The 25,420-nt window shown below is 38.6% G+C and overlaps 1 protein-coding gene and 1 pseudogene across 3 annotated transcripts in view; one reads left to right on the plus strand and one right to left on the minus strand.

Moving 5' to 3' along the window:
- TAX1BP1 (Tax1 binding protein 1) overlaps positions 1-25,420 on the plus strand; it is a 90,985-nt gene that overhangs the window by 10,785 nt on the left and 54,780 nt on the right. For both annotated transcript variants that reach the window (XR_014295056.1, XM_082633027.1), the window contains exons 3-5: positions 5,527-5,629; positions 11,566-11,753; positions 15,005-15,163. Coding sequence is in view for 1 of the 2 variants with exons in the window: in XM_082633027.1 (XP_082489153.1) it covers positions 5,527-5,629; positions 11,566-11,753; positions 15,005-15,163 (450 nt within the window). In the remaining variant the exon portion in view is untranslated. The remainder of the gene's footprint in view (positions 1-5,526; positions 5,630-11,565; positions 11,754-15,004; positions 15,164-25,420) is intronic.
- LOC309810756 (endoribonuclease YbeY-like) lies at positions 19,272-19,834 on the minus strand (annotated as a pseudogene). The gene has a single exon. The product of its transcript is annotated as an endoribonuclease YbeY-like (transcript).

Raw genomic sequence — 25,420 nt, forward strand, 5'->3', positions numbered from 1 at the left:
CAGGTAGTAATTTTAAGGGGAAGGAATGAAGGGAAAGTGTGTTGTGTGCTTGAGAAGGTGTTAAGAAATTTAATTTTCCTGGGACAGGTACCAGTTTTAGAAAATGAATGGGAAAAGTTAGTTTGGATCACATAGATTGCTTTAATATTTAGCTGAGGAATAATTTTTAAGCAGAGAGTAATAGAGTTTAGAGGTGAACTTTAATCTAGTGCTGAATAAGATAAATTGGAATTAGAAAAGAATGGAGGCAGAGAGAATGTTTATTTTTTATAAATTTATTATTTATTTTTGGCTGCGTTGGGCCTTCGTTGCTGCACACGGGCTTTCTCTAGTTTCGGTGATCGGGGGCTACTCTTCGTTGCGGTGCGTGGGCTTCTCATTGTGGTGGCTTCTCTTATTGTGGAGCATGGGCTCTAGGTGCACGGGCTTCAGTAGTTGTGGCACTTGGGCTCAGTAGTTGTGGTTCGTGGGCTCTAGAGCACAGGCTCAGTAGTTGTGGCGCACCGGCTTAGTTGTTCCGTGGCATATAGGATCTTCCCAGACCAGGGCTTGAACCCATGTCCCCTACATTGGCAGGCGGATTCTTAACCACTGTGCCACCAGGGAAGTCCCAGAGGGAATGTTTAGACGATCTTCATTTTCTAAGTGAGATCAAGCCTTAGAGAAGGGAATCAGTTGTGGGTAATAATCCATAAGAGGCATCTGTAGGGTTTTCCAGCTATTAATTGAATGAATTGGGACTGGAACTCATTTATTGAGTACACTCAGTAATGAGGAGCAAGGTCATGTGCTGAGTTGGGGAGGGCTTGAGTATGGAGAAGATATGGTCTTGCTACTGTGGAAGAATGTCACAGGGAATTGGAGTAGGTTAACCAGGAGATTTCTGAGCACCCATTTTGTGAGTTTGTCTAGAGAGATTGAGCACCTAGAATTGAGTGAAGAATTCTATAAGTGGGTATCATTCAGACTGGGAGTTTGGGAAGGGAAGTCAAGAGGATAAAGAATACTAGGGTGGTTTTGGCTGCATTATTATTGAAATGATTAATTGACCATGAAGTCCAGGTTGGGTAGGGGAATGAGTGAAGCCAGGCAAGGGATGTAGACTGTGTTGGAGATTTTTTTTTTCTTTAACATCTTTATTTGAGTATAATTGCTTTACAATGTTGTGTTAATTTCTGCTGTATAACAAAGTGAATCAGCTATATGTATACATATATCCCCATATCCCCTCCCTTTTACCCTCCCTATCCCACCCCTCTAGGTGGTCACAAAGCACCGAGCTGATCTCCCTGTGCTATGCAGCTCCTTCCCACTAGCTATCTATTTTACATTTGGTAGTGTATATATGTCCATGCCACTCTCTCACTTTGTCACAACTTACCCTTCCCCCTCCCTGTATCCTCAAGTTCATTCTCTAGTAGGTCTGTGTCTTTATTCCTGTCTTACCCCTAGGTTCTTCATGACATTTTTTTTCTTAAATTCCATATATATGTGTTAGCATACGGTATTTGTCCTTGTCTTTCTGACTTACTTCACTCTGTATGACAGACTCTAGGTCCATCCACCTCACTACAAATAACTCAATTTCGTTTCTTTTTATGGCTGAGTAATATTCCATTGTATATATGTGCCACATCTTTTTTTATCCGTTCATCTGTTGATGGACACTTAGGTTGCTTCCACGTCCTGGCTATTGTAAATAGAGCTGCAATGAACATACTGGTACATGACTGTTTTTGAATTATGGTTTTCTCAGGGTATATGCCCAGTAGTGGGATTGCTGGGTCGTAGGGTAGTTGCATTTGTAGTTTTTTAAGGAACCTCCATACTATTCTCCATAGTGGCTGTATCAGTTTACATTCCCACCAGCAGTGCAAGAGTGTTCCCTTTTCTCCACACCCTCTCCAGCATTTATTGTTTCTGGATTTTTTGATGTTGGCCATTCTGACCAGTGTGAGATGATATCTCATTGTAGTTTTTTTTTTAAAATAAATTTATTTATTTTATTTATTTATTTTTGGCTGCGTTGGGTCTTCGTTACTATGTGCAGGCTTTCTCTAGTTGTGGCGAACGGGGGCTACTCTTTGTTGCGGCGTGCAGGTTTCTCATTGCAGTGGCTTCTCTTGTTGTGGAGCACAGGCTCTAGGCGCGAGGACTTCAGTAGTTGTGGCACGTGTGCTCAGTAGTTGTGGCTCGGGGGCTCTAGAGCGCAGGCTCAGTAGTTGTGGTGCACAGGCTTAGTTGCTCCACGGCATGTGGGATCTTTCCAGACCAGGGCTCGAACCCGTGTCCCCTGCATTGGCAGGAGGATTCTTAACCACTGCACCACCAGGGAAGCCCTCATTGTAGTTTTGATTTGCATTTCTCTAATGATTAATGATGTTGAGCATTCTTTCATGTGTTTGTTGGCAATCTGTATATCTTCTTTGGAGAAGTGTCTATTGACTTCAGACTATACTACAAAGCTACAGTAGTCAAGACAGTATGGTACTGGCACAAAAATAGAAATATAGATCAGTGGAACAGGTTAGAAAGCCCAGAGATAAACCCACACACATATGGTCACCTTATCTCTGATAAAGGAGGCAAGAATATACAGTGGAGAAAAGACAGCCTCTTCAATAAGTTGTGCTGGGAAAGCTGGGCAGGTACATGTAAAAGTATGAGATTAGTACACTGCCTAACACCATACACAAAAATAAGCTCAGAATGGATTAAAGACCTAAATGTAAGGCCAGAAACTGTCAAACTCTTAGAGGAAAACATAGGCAGAACACTCTATGACATAAATCACAGCAAGATCCTTTTTGACCCACCTCCTAGAGAAATGGAAATAAAAACAAAAATAAACACATGGGACCTAATGAAACTTCAAAGCTTTTGCACAGCAAAGGAAACCATAAACAAGATGAAAAGACAACCCTCAGGATGGGAGGAAATATTTGCAAATGAAGCAACTGACAAAGGATTAATCTCCAAAATTTACAAGCAGCTCATGCAGCTCAATAACAAAAAAACAAACAACCCAATCCAAAAATGTGCAGTTCTTTTAAGAATTATATAGTCATTGACTCAGTGTTGGAAGGAAGGAAGTGGAATTTCAGAAAGTATGAGAGTATTTTATATGCTGCTAGGAGGAGAGTGAGTAGTGTCCTGGTGGTTAAGAGCTTGAACTTCAGGTTCAGATTCTGACTCTGCCATTTACTAGTTTCTTAATTTGTAGGATGAGGGTAATATTTATTCCAAAATGAACAGTGAACTGTATCTGTTACTGCTATTCCCAGTGCCACTTGAATCAGGTATCTGTAATTCTGACGTTAGCAGTTTTGCATGTCAGCCATCACAAATAAATGGTACGCTTAGCATGTCTTTTGACCACCTGGTCCAGGTAGAGCCTGTTAACTTAGGGAGATTTTTTTCAAGAAAGATGTAGCTCTGGATAGTATTGATATCTCTTTCAAGACCACCATATGGACAGGGACAAAGAATGCAAGGTATGACTTGTACCAGGTGTGTTTTTTGGGAAAAACTTCAAATAGGCTCTTTTTCAGGAGATGATAGAAGCACTGGGGGATATGGAATGAGGGACAGTACATTTTAGAGTCAAGATCACTGTCCCTAATACATTGTGTCCCCTTGGGTATTAATGAATGGTAATGTTTAATGAACACTAATGTGCTAGACACTGTGCCAGGTGCCACTAATGCGCCGTATCTCATTTAATACACATATAAGCCTTTATCTCCATTTTAAAGAGGAGGGAACAGAAATAACTTGTCTGAAGTCATTTAGCTAGTAAGTGATCTTTTTTGGCAGTCTGACCTTACTTCCTATGCTCTTAATCACTGCAGTGTACTGTGCTTGCAAAAACTACCATTTATGGAGTGCCCATCATGGGTCAGGCCCTCTGCCAAGTGCTGCTTTTATGTTCATCATCTAATGTAATCCTTCTAACAATCCTGAGAGAAAAAAACTGAGCCTTAGGTCAGGAAAATCACTTACATCATGGTTTCCTCAAGCTTCTCATCTGTAAAGAGGTGAATAGTGTCTTTCAAATGTTTTTGGCCATGACACACAGAAAGAAATAAAAATAATATGATTCTGTGATTTGACCCAGCAAAGTTGCATGCAGATACACCTGAAACAAATTTTCATGAAGCAGTACTTAGCCTTCACGCCCTCTGATGCTTTCTAATTAAAAAATAAATGTGGTTATGATAATGTTACCACTTACTACTGGGTTGTGACTGACAGTTTGAAAACTTTCCTTTAGAGACTAAAGATTACTAAGATTCTTCCAGTTTCAATATTCTGGACTCTCTAATCCTAAGTCGGTCAGAATTATAGAACATATGTATAATCAAACCTTGTGGATGATGCATAATTTCTTGTAATATACTGGCAAATGGATATCTAGTACCTGTTTTTTTTTTTTTTTTTTTTTCTTGCTGTACGCGGGCCTCTCACTGTTGTGGCCTCGCCCGTTGCGGAGCACAGGCTCCGGACGCACAGGCTCAGCGGCCATGGCTCACGGGCCCAGCCGCTCCGCGGCATATGGGATCCTCCCAGACCGGGGCACGAACCCGTATCCCCTGCATCGGCAGGCGGACTCTCAACCACTGCGCCACCAGGGAGGCCCTAGTACCTGTTTTAAACATATCTAATATTCAGTATTTACCACAGTACAGTTCATCTGGAAAATAAAGACTGAGATATGTAATGTATATATTCATGTTGTAAGGTGGAAATGTTTTAGAGATTGGTGGGACATAGGTGGTCTTTTTGTATATATAAACACCTTGGAATAAAGGTAAAAATAAATTTTTACAAAATTTACCATTGCCTATAGGTAAGACTTAACTAAAGATGACAGACTAGTGAAGTTTAATTAGTGGATTTAAGGAGGAGGGGGAAATCTAACTAAAAAAAACACAGTTAAATTCGAGGCATAAAATAAATTTTAAAAACTTATGTTTAGTGAAATCAGATTTTAAGTGAAACATGTTTTTATATTTGATCATATGTGTACTAAGGTTTTCCTTGAGAAATTGGATATCAAGTTGCATTTAATTTAATTTAATTAATTAATTTATTTATTTTGCGGTACGCGGGCCTCTCACTGTTGTGGCCTCTCCCGTTGCGGAGCACAGGCTCCGGACGCGCAGGCTCAGCAGCCATGGCTCACGGGCCCAGCCGCTCCGCGGCATGTGGGATCTTCCCGGACCGGGGCACGAACCCATGTCCCCTGCATCGGCAGGCGGACTCTCAACCAGTGCGCCACCAGGGAAGCCCCTCAAGTTGCATTTTAATACATAGTAGAAACTCTGCTGTTATAGATTTTTATAGCATTAGGTTATAGCTTAATAAAAAATTATAATAAAAGTTTGACGTGATTGTTAAAATACTCAGGATTTGTAAACATTAATGCACGCTTTAACTTTAGGATGCAGTGAAAAACAATATGCTATAAGATATCACTCATATTAAACCACTTATAATATCCATGTTTTTGTTGTTTTCCTTTAGGTTGGATGGAGTACTGCTCGTGATTATTACACGTTTTTATGGTCCCCTGTGCCTGAACATTATGTAGAAGGATCAACAGTCAATTGTGTGTTAGCATTTCAAGGTGAGAACTGAAAAACAGAACTAGATGAAATTAGATGTGTTATTACCATTAAAAATGTTATACCCCATTGTAATGATCTACTTAAGCATGTCTAGTGACTAAAGTTGAATTAATTAGTATCTTTCTTTATCAAAAGTCATAAGAATGTAAATATCTAGTATAGGTCACATGATATTTTATGTAGAGAAAGGTTTTTTCCTCATTGTCTTTCATTGAAGAGAAGTCTTTTGATGATCTTTTTTTTCAAATGAGAAAATAATGCTCTTACTGATATTAGATAATATAACTTAGAGGTGAGAAAAATATTCTGTATGAAAATCACAAAGATGATTAACAGGATTTATAGAGTAGAAATTCTATAGGGAAAGTTGCCTATAAAATGGATGTGAGTAATATAAAATTCATTTTTGTCTTAGCTTAGCATTATCTACAGATTTTTAAAAATTCTCTTATTTAAAGGAGGAGATATACCTGGTATTGCCCCTCCCCCCTTATTCTGCCTTCACAAAGGTGATGGCTAGGGCTTCAGCATCCCTCCTGTGGCCATGAGGGGAAGGCGTAGACAAGCACATATATGTCTGTCCTGACATGTCTGAGCCACTGGATCAAGGCCAGCAGGCAACTGCCTCCAGATTGCTTGTTATATGAAAAAAATACACCCTGTTGCTTTAAAACAAAACACAAAAATTTTATTTAGAAATTTATAACAGAATTTGCTGTAGAATGATTTTTGTAGTAAAATTGTACTGACTTTGGATTGTATTAAAGCAAATTCTTAGTCTTGTTTATACCATGGACTGCTTTTGGTCTGGGGAAGCTAATGGACTCCGTCTCAGTATAATATTTTAATATACATGAAATGCCCAGAATTACGAAGGAAACCAATTATACTCCATTGTATGGATGTAACACAGCTTATTCATCCATTCGTCTGTTAAAGAATATTTTGGTTGCTTCCAAGTTTTGGCAGTTGTGAATAAAGCTGTAAAGCTGGTATAAACATTCATGCACAGGTTTTTGTGTGGATGTAAGTTTTCAACTCATTTGGGTAAATATCAAGGAGTATGATTGCTGTATTATATGGTAGGAATACATTTAGTTTCATAAGAAACCACCAAACTCTTTTTTCCAAAGTGGCAAAACCGTTTTGCATTCCCACCAGCAATGAATGAGAATTCTTGTTGGACTGCATCTTTACCAGCATTCGGTGGTGTTAGTGTTTTGGATTTTGGTGGTTTACGTCTTTAAAAAAACTTTGTATTACGAGGTTTGTATATGTTTGGTGTGAACATCAGTTGGGAATGTGATCACATGGAGCTTGCATATATAAAAAAGTTTCCTTATGTACTGTGACAAGAAACACATATTCAGAGAATAAAATTTGTACTGTAATATAGACAAAGATTTAGGTCCTCATAGATGTTTTATAGATTAAGAAAGTTATAAATTATATATGTAGTTTATCTTTTAATTCATAGCCTTTTTTTAGATAATCAAATTCAAGTGTGTATATTGGAACTGATTTTGTTATTAAGATATTTGTTCTTAAAAGTTGTGGCTTTATTTCCAGTCATTTTTTTTAATCTACTTTAAAATTTTTATTTATTTATTTATTTATTTATCTGGGGCTGCGTTGGGTCTTCGTTGCTGCGTGCGGCCTTTCTCTAGTTGCGGGAGGCAGGGGCTACCCTTCGTTGCGGTGCACGGGCTTCTCATTGCAGTGGCTTCTCTTGTTGTGGAGCACGGGCTCTAGGTGTGCAGGCTTCAGTAGTTGCAGCATGCAGGCTCAGTAGTTGTGGCTCGTAGGCTCAGTAGTTGTGGCACACGGGCTTAGTTGCTCTGCAGCATGTGGCATCTTCCCGGACCAGGGATCGAACCCATGTCCCCTGCATTGGCAGGCGGATTCTTAACCACTGCGCCACCAGGGAAGCCCTCCAGTCATTTTTAATGTGATTAGTTTTCTTATAATAAATAAGAAACTTACAGAATTTGTTATAGTGACTAATGAATTTATTTATGACAGCAGAAAGTTTAAAAGCAGTTAGAAAAAAAGGAGAAAAGCATCCAGTTTATTTCTGTTCATATTGTAAAAGCATTTTCATGGGAGCTAAGTTGTACATGTTTTTGAAAAGTCATAATTTTTACTTTGAAATTCAGAAATAAAATCTTCTGCCTGCCTAGAACTTGTTTGTTATGTAAGGAACTCAGGATAGAGTCATGAAAAACTTAGTCATAGAGAATTAGAGCCAGAAGGAATTTTAAGCATGATCCAAACAATTTTGCTCATTTTTTGGAGTAGTCATGAGAATCCTGAAATGCAAAACTCAGAACAACTAATAAAGTGTACGTAAATGTAACTGTTTTCCTAAATGGATCCTTATTTGTTTACTGTAATTTGATTGCTAATGTTACAGGCTATAAAATTTGACTTGGAGTTTGGTTTTTACTTTTTCCTATTTTATTTTCAGTTTTACTGATCTGAGGAGAGCTATTTCTAGGTAGCTTTAAATTTCAGTTCTGAATAACTATATCTTGTATCTCAAATGGTATTTGAACCATAATTTTTAGTGAATTATTTTTGTGAGATTTAAAAAAAAATCAGACCTCGAATATCTAGTTTGTAGAATTTCTAATGCCATGATACCAGAGCTGATTAGTCAAAATATATTTTTCTTTTCTATTTAAACTTTAAAAGTAAGTGTAGTGGCCTTTGCAAAGTTACTCAGCCACGGATTAATAAATTTAGTAGTAGATAGTAGGAGGATGGGGTTTTTAAAAACTTCAAAAATTTATTGCTAGATGTACGTTTAATTACTTTTTTTTTTGGCTGTGCCTCGAGGCTTGCAGGATCTTAGTTCCCCAACCAGGGATCGAACCTGTGCCCCCCCTGCAGTGGAAACACAGAGTCCTAACCACTGGAAAGGACCGACAAGGAATTCCCTGTATTACTTTTTTTGAAAACTTTGTATTTTGAAATAATTTTAGAGGTAAAGTTGCAAAAATAGTATACAGAATTTTCATCTACCCTTCACCCAGCTTCCCTTAATGTTAACATGTGGCATAACCACAGTACATTTATTTAAAAAACCAGGAATTTAACATTGGTACAACACTGTTGACTAAAGTACAAACTTTATTCAGATTTCACTAGTGTTTCCTGTAGTGTTCTTTTTTCTGTTCCTGGATCCAGTCCATAATCCCACATTGCATTTAGTTGTCGTATCATCATAGTCTTCTCCAGTCTGTGATAGCTCCTCATTCTATCCTTGTCTTTTGTAACCTTTACATTTATGAAGAGTACTGTTCAGTTCTGTTTTGTTCTGGTAGCATCTTCCTCGTTTTGAGTCTTTCAGTCAGTTTCTCATGATTAGATTGAGGCTACATTTTCAGGAAGAATATCCTAGAAGTGATGATGTATCCTTTTCAGTGCATTGTATCAGAGAGTACTTGATGTCTGATTGTCTTCTTACTAGTAATATTAGTCTTAAAAAATTTTATTTATTTATTTATTTATTTTTGGCTGCATTGCGTCTTTGTTGCTGCGTGTGGGCTTACTCTTTGTTGCGGTGCGTGGGATTCTCATTGCTGTGGCTTCTCTTGTTGCGGAGCACGGGCTCTAGGTACGCAGGCTTCAGTGGTTGTGGCACGTGGGCTCAGTAGTTGTGGCTCGCGGGCTCTAGAGCTCAGGCTCAGTAGTTGTGGTGCACGGGCTTAGTTGCTCTGTGGCATGTGGAATTTTCCTGGGCCAGGGCTCGAACCCATGTCCCCTGCATTGGCAGGCGGATTCTTAACCACTGCGCCACCAGGGAAGCCCATAATATTAGTCTTGATCGCTTGGTTAAGGTGGTGTCTGCTGGGTTTCTCCACTGTAAAGTTAGTATTTTTCCCTTTGTAATTTAACAGTATTATGGGGAGCAATTTTGAGATACCTTGTTTCTCCTCAAACTTTCACCCACTAATTTTAGTATGCATCAGTGGATCTCGCCTACAATAATTATTGTTGTTTTTGCCTGATGATGCCTTTCTATTCTCATTTCTTGGACATTATTAATTGCAATTATTATGTTAGGAGGAGTCATCCTTTTCTCATTCATGCATATATATTCTGTGGAATAAAGTCTAATGCTATCATTTTTTTGTTGCTCAAATTGTTTTAGCTTTCTTTGGCTATTGGGAGGTCTGTCAAGGGGGCTTCTGTGTTTTTTGACTCCCCCACCCCCTTCTTTTTTGACAACTTCTTTCTTATTTTTAAGCACCACAGGATGTTTCAGGCTTATATTTTCTCTGCCCCCTCCCCTCTGTGGACAAAGTTCAGCTATTTTTTTAAAGAATGAAGTCAAGTGAAGTCAATATCATAATAATGAGGCTAAAAATTTCAAGATAAGAAGGAATAATAGGCATAGTGAATGCACATTTCTGGGTAGATATTAATATCCAAGATAAGGGGAATATGGGGAATATATTCACCTTTGTATGTTTGTTTCACAATCATTGAATGCTTCCTTTTTTCAGGTCATTCTGGGGGAATTCCAGAGTTTTTATATTTATTAATAATCTGCCCTCAGTATTTCTGAGTTCTGGATGTAGGCTATAAAGCATGTGTATAATGGTAACGCAAAGTACATGGTGGAGGATTTTTTTTTTTTTTTTTGCGGTACGTGGGCCTCTCACTGTTGTGGCCTCTCCCGTTGCGGAGCACAGGCTCCGGACGCACAGGCTCAGCGGCCATGGCTCACGGGCCCAGCCGCTTCACGGCATGTGGGATCCTTCCGGATCTGGGCATGAACCCGTGTCCCCTGCATCGGCAGGAGGACTCCCAACCACTGCGCCACCAGGGAAGCCCAGATTTTTTTTTTTTTTTAATGTAAAAAATACCATGGGAGCTTTGGAGAGGATTAATTTTGAGCTAGGATTTGGAGAGGATTAATTTTGAGCTAGGATAATCCAGCAAAATTTAAAAGAGGATAACAGTTGAGCTGAAGAGAGAAGGAACAAATATTGAACACATATTATTTGTCAGATAGTGGGCTAGATGATATAACTACATAATCCATGGTACTTTGGAACTTTGAGATAGATGACTTCAAATTTCTTTTACAGATAAGAAATTTGGGCTCGGGGAGGTTAAGTAAATAATAATTAGTGGTAGAGCTGGAATTCCAGAATAAATCTGTGTGGTTCCAGAGCTTATTTTTGTTCTGCATCAGTAGACCTCATCCTCTTTCTGCCCTTACACAGTGCACATGTGTGGTGTATTCCGTTTGTTAATATCTCTCTTTTGCATTTAATTAATGTCATATTTGAGGGAACATTTCTTTAAATGATGTATTCCAACCCCTGGTCCTCCTAGGCTTTTATGCTGGTTCTTCCATTGCTCTGCCTTCAGCCTCTTTCTTTTTTTTTTTTTTGTGATACACGGGCCTCTCACTGTTGTGGCCTCTCCCGCTGCGGAGCACAGGCTCCGGACGCACAGGCTCAGCGGCCATGGCTCACGGGCCCAGCCGCTCCGCGGCATGTGGGATCTTCCCGGACCGGGGCACGAACCCGCGTCCCCTGCATCGGCAGGCGGACTCTCAACCACTGCGCCACCAGGGAAGCCCAGCCTCTTTCTCATTGAAAACTGCATACTTGACTCTCCCAGATGAATTGGTTTTACCCTAGTGAAGATACAGGGAAAGAATATTCTGAGAGTATAAGCTTAGACCTAAGATAAGAAAAATATGGGCATATTTAGGGAAGAAAGAAGTCTAGTTTTGATAGATAATTTGTGAAAGATAGTAAAGACATATCCTGAGTGCTTAGAAACAGGGTCAGAAATGAGAGGATAAAAAAAAAAAAAAAAAAAAGAAATGAGAGGATATGGCAAGATTTGTTAAATTCAAATAATTTTATAACAGAAAATTTAATACTTTTTTTGTTTGTTAACTTCCTCTTAGCATATTACCTTCCAAATGATGATGGAGAATTTTATCAGTTCTGTTATGTTACCCATAAGGGTGAAATTCGTGGAGCAAGTACACCTTTTCAGTTTCGAGCTTCTTCTCCAATTGAAGAGTTGCTTACTATGGAAGATGAAGGAAATTCTGACATGTTGGTGGTGACCACAAAAGCTGGCCTTCTTGAGGTTGGTACCAACAGTGAGCTGGTGATTCATAAATTTATATTATGAACTGGATAATTTTGTTATGAACTGTGACTTAAAAATAGTGAATGTTTTAAAAAAGACAAATCAATCATAGATAAATTACAAACAGAGCTCATTTTGGTTGGCATTTTAAGAATTTTTAGGTTATGCAGGAGTATAACCTGAAAATCAATTGCTTTTTAACTAAAATAGTAAATTTAGAGTGTTGTTTTTGAAATACTTAAAAAAAAATTTCTGTCACAATTATGTTACTGATTTCACTGTGGCAGGGACTGTCCCTAGGCTTATCAGTATTTTGTGCATAGTATATCTGCAATAAGTAATTATTGAGAGAATTTAGACCTAAAACTTCCTAATGTTCCTTCACCCTAACCTTTCTTCTTTAGGGATGGCCTAATCTGTTGATTGTAGAACAGTACAGGTTTGGGGGTGAAGCTGATGGGAAAGTGGTATAAAGCAGTAAGTGTAACTGTAATTGGATGTGAACTTCATTTCACTATACCACAAGCATGCTCTATCTCGTGTGGCAGTGAATCAGTGAAGCATCCCAGTCTCATAATTTAGGTTCAGCGTTTTTAGAATGATTTCTTTTCCTGTTTATCTGATCAAATGAATAAGCTGGATTAACCATAATTTTTTAAAAAAAGGTGAAAAAGCTTCTCACTGTTTTTCACTGAATATTTTGGAGTCATTGCACTTGCATCAAAGGAAATTTTCTGTGTAGATGGTCTAATAATGCCATATGTCTTAATTTTTAGTACTTAGTGAAGGAAAAAAATAGAACAGCATTCCTATTTCAAGATATTTCTCAATGTCTTTACCCTAAACCTAAAAAATTAGAATGTTATATTTGAGTTTCTGTGAAAAAGATCTTTAATTGGTTCAGTATACATTTTTGGTTATTTTACATTCCTATTTAGTCTATGGCGAGTCATTGCTTATTCTTTATACTCAGATGGATGTTTTTTATATGTAAATATTTTATGCCTTTGATTTTATTTATCTTAAAAAACAGGCTACAGAAAAAAGACAAGAGGTTATAGATATTAGACAGTTGAACTAAGAAGGTTAGAAGGAACCAGTAATTTACTGTGAATTTTTCTGTATCTTTCTTTCCCCCTTCCAGAAATTCCTCTCTTATCTTAAATAAAGAAATGTAACTTTTATAGGGTGACTAAAACATTTTGTGGTGACAACTGCCTGATGATCAAGGTTTTTAGCCTGGTATTTGAATGCTAGTCAAAGATGCTGAAACAAGCCTAGATCTTATGAAGAATGCAGTGACTGTTTATATTGCAGTTTTTTGAATACTTGTTAGACCACCCTGATTTCAGGACCTCCAACAGAAAAACAATAGGCATTTTGGCATCTACCTATCTTTTGTGCTCCAAGTAAATTGAGACATTGCACGATTTAGTTCTCTTCTTCCTACTCATAAAATGTATGCTGTCTCTTAGGTAAATGTTTCTGAGATAAGGTATTTATATTCTGATCAATTTTTTGATAAGTCTTTTAAATTTCTACATTTATCAAAACCTTTAATGATTTTATTAAAAATGCACCAAATTAGTACAAGTGTGAGACATTATCTAGGGCACTGTTGTCATTAAGAATGATTGAGCCACAATCCTTCAGTTTGTGAACCTTGGTTGGATCTTAGATTTTTAAAAAGTAGATATTTGGGGGGTAGTGTAGGATATTTTAACTGTGGAGTACCCATTGGGTGTTATAAAATTATTGTTAATTTTCTTAGCTTTGATCATGGTAGTGGTTAAATATAAGACTGTACTTATTAGGAGATGCTTGGCCTGTGCACTTAGGGGTGAAGTATCTGCAATTATGTTTCAAATGCTTTAGTAAGAAAAAGAAATAAAACGTATATAGAGGGAGATTAAATATGGCAAAATATTAATAATTATTGAATTTAGGTGATGGGTGTTCATGGTAAAATTTTAACCTTTTTGTATTCTCGAAAGACATCAGAATACAAAACTGGGGACAGGAATTAGACTTATACACTTTTATATAATTTTAATTCCTTTTAAAAATTTCTTCTTAAGATTCAGTGAACTCTAAAGTATGTGTCAGTTAAATGAATCACTGGGAAAAAATGGTTCTTTTATAATGTTTCTGTTGTACTGTGTCAAGGTGTATCTTTATTTTTAAGCGGCCAGAAAGTTTAGAGCCAAAAATCATTTTTAAAAAAATAGGTAAGGTAAAAAGAAATTCAGTGAATAAGTAAACTTTTCTCTTTTGAGGGCATTTACTCCTGTCATTTTCATTTAGTCTGATGGAAGAGATAGATGGGTCATTTAAAAATTTTACAGTTCTTTAACTTTCATAAGAGCCATTTTAGAGTTTAATTAGAGTTTGACTCCATGACCCTGGAAAAGTGACTTGGGGTGTACTGGGGGAAAACATTTTATTTTAGATAAATGTATGATGCCTCCTTTGTGAAGTTTTCCCTCTGAGTCTCCATTCTTCTTCCCTTGTTAGAATCAGACTTCTTGCTGTAAGAGAAATATTAACCATTTTATTTACTATTTTAGGTCCCTTAATTTGGTAATTTTTAGAATACTGGAGTTTAGATTTTCCTGAACTAAGTAACTTAGTGTTCATATAAGAGTCAATTATATTGTTAATATGTTACAGTGTGCATTTTTGTCCTAAAATTTGCATTTAATTATAGTTTCTTTTAATTTAGCTAAATAGAGGCCATTTTATACATATAGAAACTTATTCCTTAATACCTTATTTAAAGAACCAAAACTTTTCACAGTAATCCCATAGATGAAGGCCTTATGTAACACACAAGGAAGTTCTTAATAGATTCAAAGATTCCCCATAGATTTGCATTCAAGAAGAGGTACACATTTTTCTCCTTGATTATTACCCAAAATAAGAACAGCCCAGAATTAAGTCATGTATGAAACTTAATATGCCTCATTTTTAGTACTGATTTGAAAAGTGATTAGCAGGCAACTTCATAATAAAATTCATTACTTTTATACCTTCTTGTAATGTTTTTTTCTTTGCCCAACCAAAAAATGGTTTAAATTTATGATTCATGAATTTTTCTAACTGAAGACTAAAAGAGTCTGATTGACATGAAGTAGATAGTATGTAAAAGTTCTTTCTGCAAATTTCTTCACTATTTTTTTGAAATGGAAAATGAATTAGTAATGTATTGTAAGATTATAAAAACACAATTTGAGTTTTCTGTTTTATAGTTGAAAATTGAGAAAACCATGAAAGAAAAAGAAGAACTGTTAAAGTTAATTGCTGTTCTGGAAAAAGAAACAACACAACTTCGAGAACAAGTTGGAAGAATGGAAGGAGAACTTAACCATGAGAAAGAAAGATGTGCCGAACTGCAAGCAGAGCAAAAGGTTAGTTGTGTCTTATGTAACTGATTGGAGTTATAGTATATTGTCTGAAACCCACTTTTTTCAGGAACTGAACCAGTTAAAATGAGTGAAGACCACATGTTGAAAAAAGTAGCATTTAGATAGATGTTTGTATGAGAATAGGTCATAGCCTATCAACCTTCTGTCATAGCCTCTTTTATGTTGTAAATGGTTAAAATACTTTTAGATTTTTGGTATCATGCTTGTGACATTGTCCCCAACAACTGTTTCTAGATGCTTTACATGTAATTGTAGAATACTTGATTGATCTTGGGGAGAGGGGTTAGAAATACAATTAGGAATGATAAACACTGAATAAAGGGAAGAATAGAATAAAGTAGTTAAAATTACTTTTCTAAAAAGCAGAATTTAGTGAAATAAGATGTACTATTAGAATTCTGAAATCCTTGATATGAGAAATGCAATAAATTATACTAAAAACCACCTAATTAAAAATTGGCACAATTTCTTACTCTAAGAAAAAAAGTATAAGTGTAAAACAGTGTGGCTTGATTAGAGATACAAATGGATTTAAGTCAGTAGCCAAAAACAATGGAAAAAAACAATCACCTAATTTATTTAATACTTTCATAAGAAAATTTGTTAGTTTCGACAAACTTGCACAGATTATGATTATACATATCACAGTCTCACATATGTTGTAACTAGTTGGATATGCTAATATCCATTGACAGGATTGATCAATTGTTCCCTAAGGATGGGGTCTGTTCCATTATTCTTTTGTGCAGCAAGACCTAGAACAGTTGCTTAATAATTGTTAATTGAACCAGTAGTACAGTGATTCTCCATAGGTTTTATACTCCAGTGAAGTGGTTGTATATTGCACACCTGAGCAGAGATTATATACAGATAGGGCTCAAACTGAAAAGATTTCTTTAGCCTTATTCTGTTTGTTTGAGGATTGCTTATTTGAGTTAGAGGGTAAACATAACATATAGCAATGTATACAGTTGTGAATCTCCTTATAAACATCTGTAAAGTCTTCTGTCCGTATTACCATTAACCTTTTTAGTTTAAACTACAGTTATTCCCCCAATTTTACTCTTGGGGAATACTTGCAGTCCTGCAGTAGGAGTATCCTACAGTAGGAGTAAGATACTCTATTTGGTTAAGGAACCACTTTTTTTTTGAGGGGGAGGTGACTGTGGGGCATGTGGGATCTTAGTTCCCCAACCAGGGATTGAATCAGTGCCCCCTGCAGTGGAAGTGCAGTCTTAACCACTGGACCACCAGGGAAGTCCAAGGAACCACTTTTTAAATTTGAACTTTTTAAGCAGGTGTACCAAATATTATATTATAAAAGTTATGATAAAATCTCATTGTATGTGCCTAGCTTGACTATTAGGACATTCAGCTACATTTTTAATTCAATTGTTATAACTCCTTTGCTATCCTTTGTATAATCCTTACCCTTCTCTTTCTATTCTTCACGCATTTCTCTCGATGTTTGTACCTGGATTTGATAGTTTTCCAAAGTGGCCCATTACAGCAAGAACTTAGCCCATGAGGTCAAGAATACTCTGAAATATATGGCCTTTAAGGTTAGACTCTGATTGCCTTGAAATCCAAGGGAAGAAAGGATGATTTGCAAGAGTAGGAATGGCAGAATGAGAGGCCTTCAATTGCGTGAAATACTGATGTACATTAGGCCATTTCTCTGGTTCAGTTGAGTATTAGCTGAGATTTAAACAGTCTCAGGTTCTCTCTGCTGTCCAGGTGACAAGGGGTTAAGCAGTACAGGCAAGACTAAAGATTATTCTGACAGACTTAGATTGAGAAAGTGGTAGATTGAGGTCAAAGGATTAATGAAGCAAAATCTGTAGGAGATTGTGGCTGTGGTACCCAGAAGAGATCTTTGGAAGTTTTTATGGCAACTCATAAATCTTGATGACAGTCACTAATCTTGAAAGGCACTTCTTCCTTGCTGCTATCCTTCCATTGGAATATACTCTCTGGGAAGATGAAGTATGTGGAAGTGATTTTTAAAAATATGTTATACTGTAGAAAATGGTGATAAAAGGACCTAGAATGGTATTGGTTACGTAATAGATGCTCACTAACGTTAAGTAGCTATTATTGTTGTATTAATTTTCATAGTGATAGACCAGAGAATCATCAAGGAAGAACTAAAATATGAAGAGTGTCATCCAAGAGGAATAGAAATTGACAGCATTTCCCCCAGATTTTAAAAGTATTGATAATACTTGTATAATGTTATATATAAACAATTATGAGTTATATTTTGGCAATTGCTTATTTCTGGGGATAAAATAACATGCTTGCCAGGAGAGAGAGTTCTTCTTTGTTACTAGTCGTGGGGCTTCTAGTTTTTTATGAATTTGCTCTTTACTTCCAAAATTATAGTCTCCATCTAAACAGGGAGGCCTGCTGGGCAGTTAGAACAGCTCAGGAACTTTCAAACCCGGGTTAGTTGCGTGGCTTATTAAATCTGTGACATTTCTTGGCATCTGTTTAAAATCTATTCCATGGTATGAATTCTGAAAAACGATCTTCATATAATAGTCCTAAAGGGCTTCTCTTTGAGGTATGAGTATATAACCTCTGAATATCTGAAGGACTATTAATATATTTACAATTCATTTAAAATTTTATAATAGTATACTAGGAATGATCTATAGAGAACTTCAGTTTCTTCATGGTAGAAGAAATATATTGCATTTTCATTGTTTTATAAAATATGATTAACTTATTACCCATTCAGTACTTGACAAATACTAAAACAAATGTTTATAATAATTAAATGTTTACAAATAAAATCTTCCATCTTTTGTAAACATTGACTTTTCTCATTGTAAAATACCACTAGAGGGAACACTCATTTTGTAAATTAAAAGAATTGGACAAGTTAAGATTATCAAAACCAATTGGTATAAGTGATGCGTTTAATTATATTTAATATTGGCTCCTTGAAGGTATAAGGTAGGATTACAAAGTAGATTAAAACTGAAACCAAGTAATATTTACAAATTGAGAGCTATAATTTATATTTTGTATTTCCCCTAGATTATTTTAATGTGATATATATGTTCCATTATTCATGTATACTCTAAATTTTAAAAGTAACAATTTTCATTAAGGATAATTTTTACATTCATTTTTACTTCAACTCCAAAGAAGTGTGGATTTTTCTCTCCTGTAAAAGGCTGATTAATAAGAGTAACTCATATAATACTTTTAATGTAAGCCAGGTGCTATTCTGAGTGTTTTTATGTCTGTTAACTCTCTTTATACTATGAAGTGTAGGTTACTTAACCTGCCTACAATTGAACAGTTTATATAAGTGGTACAGGCAGGCAGTCTGGCTCCAGCCAGTGCTCTTAATCACACTGTATACTATACCAGTGTTCTTAATGACACACTATACCTACTGCTGAGGGCTTATCTAATTGATCTTTTTTAAAAACAGCTTTGTTGAGATGTAATTTACATACCCCAAAGTTCATCACTTTAAAGTATAAAATTCAGTGGTTTTTATTATATTTATAGAATTGTGCAACCATTACCATAACCTAGTTTTAGAGCCCCCAAAAGAAATCTTTTTTTTTTTTTCTGAGCACTTAGAACTATTTTATTTACAACACTGAAAATAACACACCTACCTGTGTCCTGAACAAAGAAGTGAGTGGAAATTTCTCTAGTGTTCTAAGAGGCAGGTTCCACTCATAGAATTCAGCACCTGCTAGGGCTGGCACTTCCGCAGCCCCACAGGACAGCAGTGGCCAGCAGGGACCTCAGCGTGGGGGACCCCTGATCCTTGGGGCCCAAGGTGGGGATCCACCTTCCATTCACACTGTGGCACTTCGGTCAGAAGAGGCCCCTGGGGGCTTCCCTGGTGGCGCAGTGGTTGAGGGTCCGCCTGCCGATGCAGGGGACACGGGTTCGTGCCCCAGTCCGGGAGGATCCCACGTGCCGTGGAGCGGCTGGGCCCGTGAGCCATGGCCGCTGAGCCTGCGCGTCCTGAGCCTGTGCTCCGCAACGGGAGGGGCCGCAGCGGTGAGAGGCCCGCGTACCGCAAAAAAAAAAAAAAAAAAAAAAAAAAAAAAAAAAAGAAGAGGCCCCTGCTCAGGGGCGGAAACCTGGTCCCTGTGTGCCTGCTCAGCTCCTCGAGAACCTGCTTCTCCTTCTGGTACCGCTTCTGCCACTCGGCCTCCGTGCTGTGTGTGAAGCCCAGCAGGTGACAGAGCCCGTGGGTGGCAGTCACAGTCAGGATGTCATAGTAATCTTCATTTTCTTTGCAGTGCTGGAAGATATACTCCACTCCCAGGAATATGTCTCCTAAATTATACTCATCTGGAAAATCAGGCTGGGGAATTTTGCCTGCTTTCAGATCCTTGTGAAATGGAAAGGAAAGCACATCTGTTGGGGTATTTTTGTCTCTGTAGATTCTGTTAATTGGCTGAATCTTTCTGTTGTCAACACAGACGACCCCCAGGTCGAACCTCTGCACCCACAGGGCTCTCCGCACTGCCTGCACCTTCTTGCGGAGCCGCGCCCGCCTCGGGCACCGCCTGCTGCAGGTTCCTCAGCACCAAGATCATTACCACTGGAGCCCTGCCCCAAAAGAAATCTTGTACCTATTTGTCATCACTCTTTATTTCCCACAAGTCCCGGGCAACCACTAATCTAAGTTTCCGTCTCTATGGATTTGCATGTTTTGGACATTGCATACAAATGGAATAATGTGTGGCCTTTTGTGACTAGCTTCTTTCACTTATAATGTTTTCAAGCTTCACCCATTTTATAGTATGTGTCAGCAGTTCGTTCTTTTTAATGTCACATGATATTCCATTGTATTAGTCTTTTTTAACCCCCAACTTCACATTTATTAGACTTACGTAAAAATTAGCAGGTTGTATGTATAGTCCGTGTGTTCTTGTTTTTGTTTTGGAGTGCTAGATATATATTTGAAATTAGAAGATTGAAAACTAGATATATATTTGAAATTAGAAGATTGAAAATTGTATGGTATTGAATCTTGTTTTCCAAGTAGGACTAAAATGAGCTGTGATCTTGTTAAGTTTTCTAGTTAGTTTAGTTTATAATTTTTTGGTGCCTAAACTATGAATTGAGTTTTTTTCATAAAATAAATTATATTCTTTTTTTTTTTTTTTGCCGTACGCGGGCCTCTCACTATCATGGCCTCTCCTGTTGCGGAGCACAGGCTCCGGACACGCAGGCCCAGTGGCCATGGCTCACGGGCCCAGCTGCTCCGCGGCATGTGGGATCCTCCCGGACCGGGGCACGAACCCGTGTCCCCTGCATCGGCAGGCAGACTCCCAACCACTGCGCCACCAGGAAAGCCCTATATTCTTAACTTGAATATTGGTAACTTAAGATGTACTTCAAGATATTTTAAAACCAATTTCTTTTGTGGGGTACTAAGTCAACATTGCTTAAACAATATGAGGAGCATGTTATGAACTATTGTATATATTCATATTGTTTTGGTTCTTAAGTTTCACAAACTAGGTAGGGTACCTTGAGACATTACCAGGCATTTGGGAGTTATAGGTATAGGAGTGAGAGAACATGAAAGATCTCTCATTATGATAGTGGCTCTGGCTAGTGTGGACCTCTTCAACTATCTTTATATTTTTGGCTTTCTTTAGCCTTGCGTTGGATATCTGGTTTTGGACAGAGGTAGTTTAAGGCATTTAAACTGCTTAATGTATGGATTGCCCCGGTTGCGTGCGTGCGTGCGTGCGTGTGTGTGTGTGTGTGTGTGTGTGTGTATATAATATGTAGAATTGCTAAAAACCAATTTTGAAGTTAGGATATCATTGAATTTCTAATTCTCTTTTACCATTTTTTTATTGAGAAGACACAAAGGCTTAATTTTAATGCATAATTTAATGTGTTTAGCAATACGTTTCTTTAAAGCCAGTTACTTTCATTTTGCGCCTGATTTGCTAAGTAATAGTTTCAGAAATTCATAATATTTTGTTTCTAAAATATATTTATACACTTTGAACTAGCTCATAATCTTGTATAGACTAATACAGAGGTGTAACATGAGGCATTGTTTTTTAACATCTTTGTTGGCGTATAATTGCTTTACAGTGTTGTGTTAGTTTCTGCTGTACAACAAAGTGAATCTGCTATACGTATACATATATCCCCATATCTCCTCCCTCTTGCATCTCCCTCCCACCCTCCCTATCCCACCCCTCTAGGTGGTGACATGATCTCCCTGTGCCATGCAGCTGCTTCCCACTAGCTATCTGTTTTACATTTGGTAGTGTATATATGTCAGTGCTACTCTCTCACTTTGTCCCAGCTTACCCTTCCCCGTCCCCGTGTCCTCAAGTCCATTCTCTACGTTTGCGTCTTTATTCCTGTCCTGCCTCTAGGTACATGAAGCATTTTTTATAGTTTGTTTCACAAGACTTGTAGCATTGAGTATTTTTCATTCAGTTTCAGGTATAATTGACCAAATTGTAAGATACTTAAAGTGTACATAATGATGACTTGAATATGTATAAAGGAAAGGATTGTGAAAGGATTCCTCCCATCTAATTAATTAACACATCTTCAACTACATATTTATCTTTTTTTTTTTTTTTTTTGGCTGCCCCGCGTGGCTTATGGGATGTTTGTTCCCAGACCAGGGATCGAACCCGTGCCCCGTGCAGTGGAAGCACGGAGTCCTAACCACTGGGCTGCCAGGGAATTCCCCTATTTATCCTTTTTGTGTGTGTGTGTGTGTGAGTGTGTGTGTGTGAGAGAGAGAGAGAACATTTAAGTTCTCTCTTAGCAAATTTCAATTATACAGTATAGTGTTGTTAACTGTAGTCACAATGTTATACATTAGATCCTCAGACTTTATTCATCTTAAACTTTAACTTTAAACTAAAACTTTGTCCCCTTTTATCAACCTCCCTGCCCCCCACCCCTCAGCCCCTGGCACCCACTTCTCTATTCTTTTTCTATGAGTTTGACTTTTTATTCAGATTCTTCATATAAGTAGATACCATGCAGTATTTGTCTGGCGTATTTCACTTAGCATAATGCTCTCAAGGTCCATCCATGTTGTTGCAAATGGCAGGATTTTCTTCTTTCTTATCACTGAATAGTATTCCATTTTTTTACGTACCACATTTTCTGTATCTATTCATCCACTGATATACATTTAGGTTGTTTCTTTATCTTGATTGTTGTGAATATGCTGCAGTGAACATGAGAGTGCAGATAAATCTCTTCCATATCCTGTTTTCATTTCTTTTGGGTACATACCCAGAAGTGGGATTGCTGAATCATATGGTATAGTTTTAGTTCCGTATTGTTTTCCATGGTGCCTGCACGAGTTTACATTTCCACCAGCAGTGCACAAGGGTTCCCCTTTCTCCACATCTTCACCAGTATTTTGTTATCCCTTGTCTTTTTTTTTTTTTTTTTTTTGCGGTACGCGGGCCTCTCACTGCTGTGGCCTCTCCTGTTGCGGAGCACAGGCTCCGGACGCGCAGGCCCAGCGGCCATGGCTCACGGGCTCAGCCGCTCCGCAGCATGTGGGATCCTTCCGGACCGGGGCACGAACCCGTGTCCCCTGCATCGGCAGGCGGACTCTCAACCACTGCGCCACCAGGGAAGCCCTTTTTAAAATTTTTTTATTTATTTATTTTTGGTTGCACTGGGTCTTTGTTGCTGCTCGCGGGCTTTCTCTAGTTGCGACGAGCAGGAGCTACTCTTCTTTGCGGTGCACATGCTTCTCATTGCGGTGGCTTCTCTTGTTGAGGAGCACGGGCTTCAGTAGTCATGGCACACAGGCTTAGTTGCTCCACGGCATGTGGGATCTACCCGGAGCAGGGCTCGAACCCGTGTCCCCTGCATTGGCAGGTGGATTCTTAACCACTGTGCCTCCAGGAAAGTCCTATCGCTTGTCTTTTTTTTTTTTTTTTTTTTTTGCGGTATGCGGGCCTCTCACTGTTGTGGCCTCCCCCGTTGCGGAGCACAGGCTCCGGATGCGCAGGCCCAGCGGCCATGGCTCACGGGCCCAGCCGCTCCGCGGCATATGGGATCCTCCCAGACCGGGGCACGAACCCGTATCCCCTGCATCGGCAGGCGGACTCTCAACCACTGCGCCACCAGGGAGGCCCCGCTTGTCTTTTTGATGACAGCCATTCTGATAGGTGTGAGCTGATATGCATTGTGGCTTTGATTTGCATTTCCCTGATTTTGAGCACCTTTTCATGTACCTTGAGCACCTTTTCATGTGCCTATTGGCCATTCGTATGTTGTCTTTGGAAGAAAATGTCTTTTCAGTTCCTCTGCCAATTTTTAAATTGGATTGTGGGGTTTTTATTGGGGGGGGCGGCTGTTGAGTTGTGTGAGTTCTTTAAATATAATTTTGGATATTAGCCTCTTATCAGATATTTGATTTGCAAATATTTTCTCCAATTTCAGAGGTTGCTTTTTCATTTTGTTGGTGGGTTCCTTTGCTGTGCGGAACCTTTTTTAGTTTGATGTAGTCCTGCTTGTTTATTTTTGCTTTTGGTATCAAATGCAAAAATTCATTGCCAAGACCAAGGTCAAGGAGCTTATTACCCGCTGTGTTCTCTCCTAGGAGTTTTATGGTTTCAAGTCTTAAATTTAAGTCTTTTATTCATTTGAGTTAATTTTTGTTTATGGTTTAAGATGGTGGTCCAGTTTCATTCTTTTGCATGTGCCTGTCCAGCTTTCCCAGGACAATTTGTTGAAGAGAGTACCCTTTTCCTATTGTATATTCTTTGTTCCTTTGATAGATTGATTGAACACACATGCGCGGGTTTATTGCTGGGTCTCCTTTCTGTTCCATTGATCTGGTGTAACGTAAATCATTCAATTTTAATTTAAAAAGCAACTTAATATAAGTAAAATATTACCATCCTAAATTTTTTCTTCTTATTTAAGAACATATATGAAACCCAACATTAAAAATTACTTGTCTGGGCTTCCCTGGTGGCACAGTGGTTGAGAGTCCACCTGCTGATGCAGGGGACACGGGTTCGTGCCCCGGTCCGGGAGGATCCCACATGCTGCAGAGCGGCTGGGCCTGTGAGCCATGGCCACTGAGCCTGCGCGTCCGGAGCCTGTGCTCTGCAACGGGAGAGGCCACAGCAGTGAGAGGCCCACGTACCGCAAAAAAAAAAAAAAAAATTGTCTGTGGAATGTATACATGTTCAGGAAATAACTTAGACATTTATAGATATATTTGTAGCCTTTCTTCCCTCTCCTTTTTCTACTCCAACCAAAAAAATTTAATCCTTTGGATCTGGAATTTTCTTGTAAAGCTAGAATTTTTTATAACCATTTATTTATTTATATTTAATTTTTATTTTATACTGGAGTATAGTTTTTTTTTCTTTTTCTGTTTTTTCTTTTTGAAGAGTGCAAGGGCCGTGAGCGCCCTGGAACCCCGGCCCACCCCCCACGCCGAGGGTGGCAGAGGACTCGGATGTGGACGCGTCCGGTGGCACACGTGTGCCACCGCCGCTCCGGCCCCGCACGGCCCCCCCGGGAAAGGGGCCTACGGGGCCGGCCCTGTGACGTACCCCGCCTCTCGGTCTGCACCCCCCTCCCCCTTTCTGGAGTATAGTTGATTTACAGTGTTGTTTTGTTTCAGGTGTACAGAAAAGTGATTCAGTTGTACATATATATATATATACACATTCTTTTTCAGATTCTTATCCCATATAGGTTATTACAGAATATTGAGTAGAGTTCCCTGTGCTCTTCAGTAGGTCCTTGTTGATTATCTATTTTATATATAGTAGTGTGTGTATGTTAATCCCAAACTCCTAATTTATCCTTCCTCCCAACATTTCCTCTTTGGTAACCATAAGTTTTTTGTTTTTTTAATTTTATTGATTTATTTTTTTTTATTACTGTGTTGGGTCTTTGTTGCTGCACGCGGGCTTTTTCTAGTTGCGGCCAGCAGGGGCTACTCTTTGTTGCGGTGCGTGGGCTTCTCCTTGCGGTGGCCTCTCTTGTGGAGCACAGACGCTAGGCGCACGGGCTTCAGTAGTTGTGGCACGCGGGCTCAGTAGTTGTGGCTCGCAGGCTCTAGAGCACAGGCTCAGTAGCTGTGGTGCACGGGTTTAGTTGCTCCACGGCACGTAGGATCTTCCCGGACCAGGGCTCGAACCCGTGTCCCCTGTATTGGCAGGCGGATTCTTAACCACTGTGCCACCAGGGATGTCCCCATAAGTTTGTTTCTGACGT

Source organism: Mesoplodon mirus, assembly GCF_964341445.2.
Source record: "Mesoplodon mirus genome assembly, chromosome: 9".
Lineage (NCBI taxonomy): Eukaryota > Metazoa > Chordata > Mammalia > Artiodactyla > Ziphiidae > Mesoplodon > Mesoplodon mirus.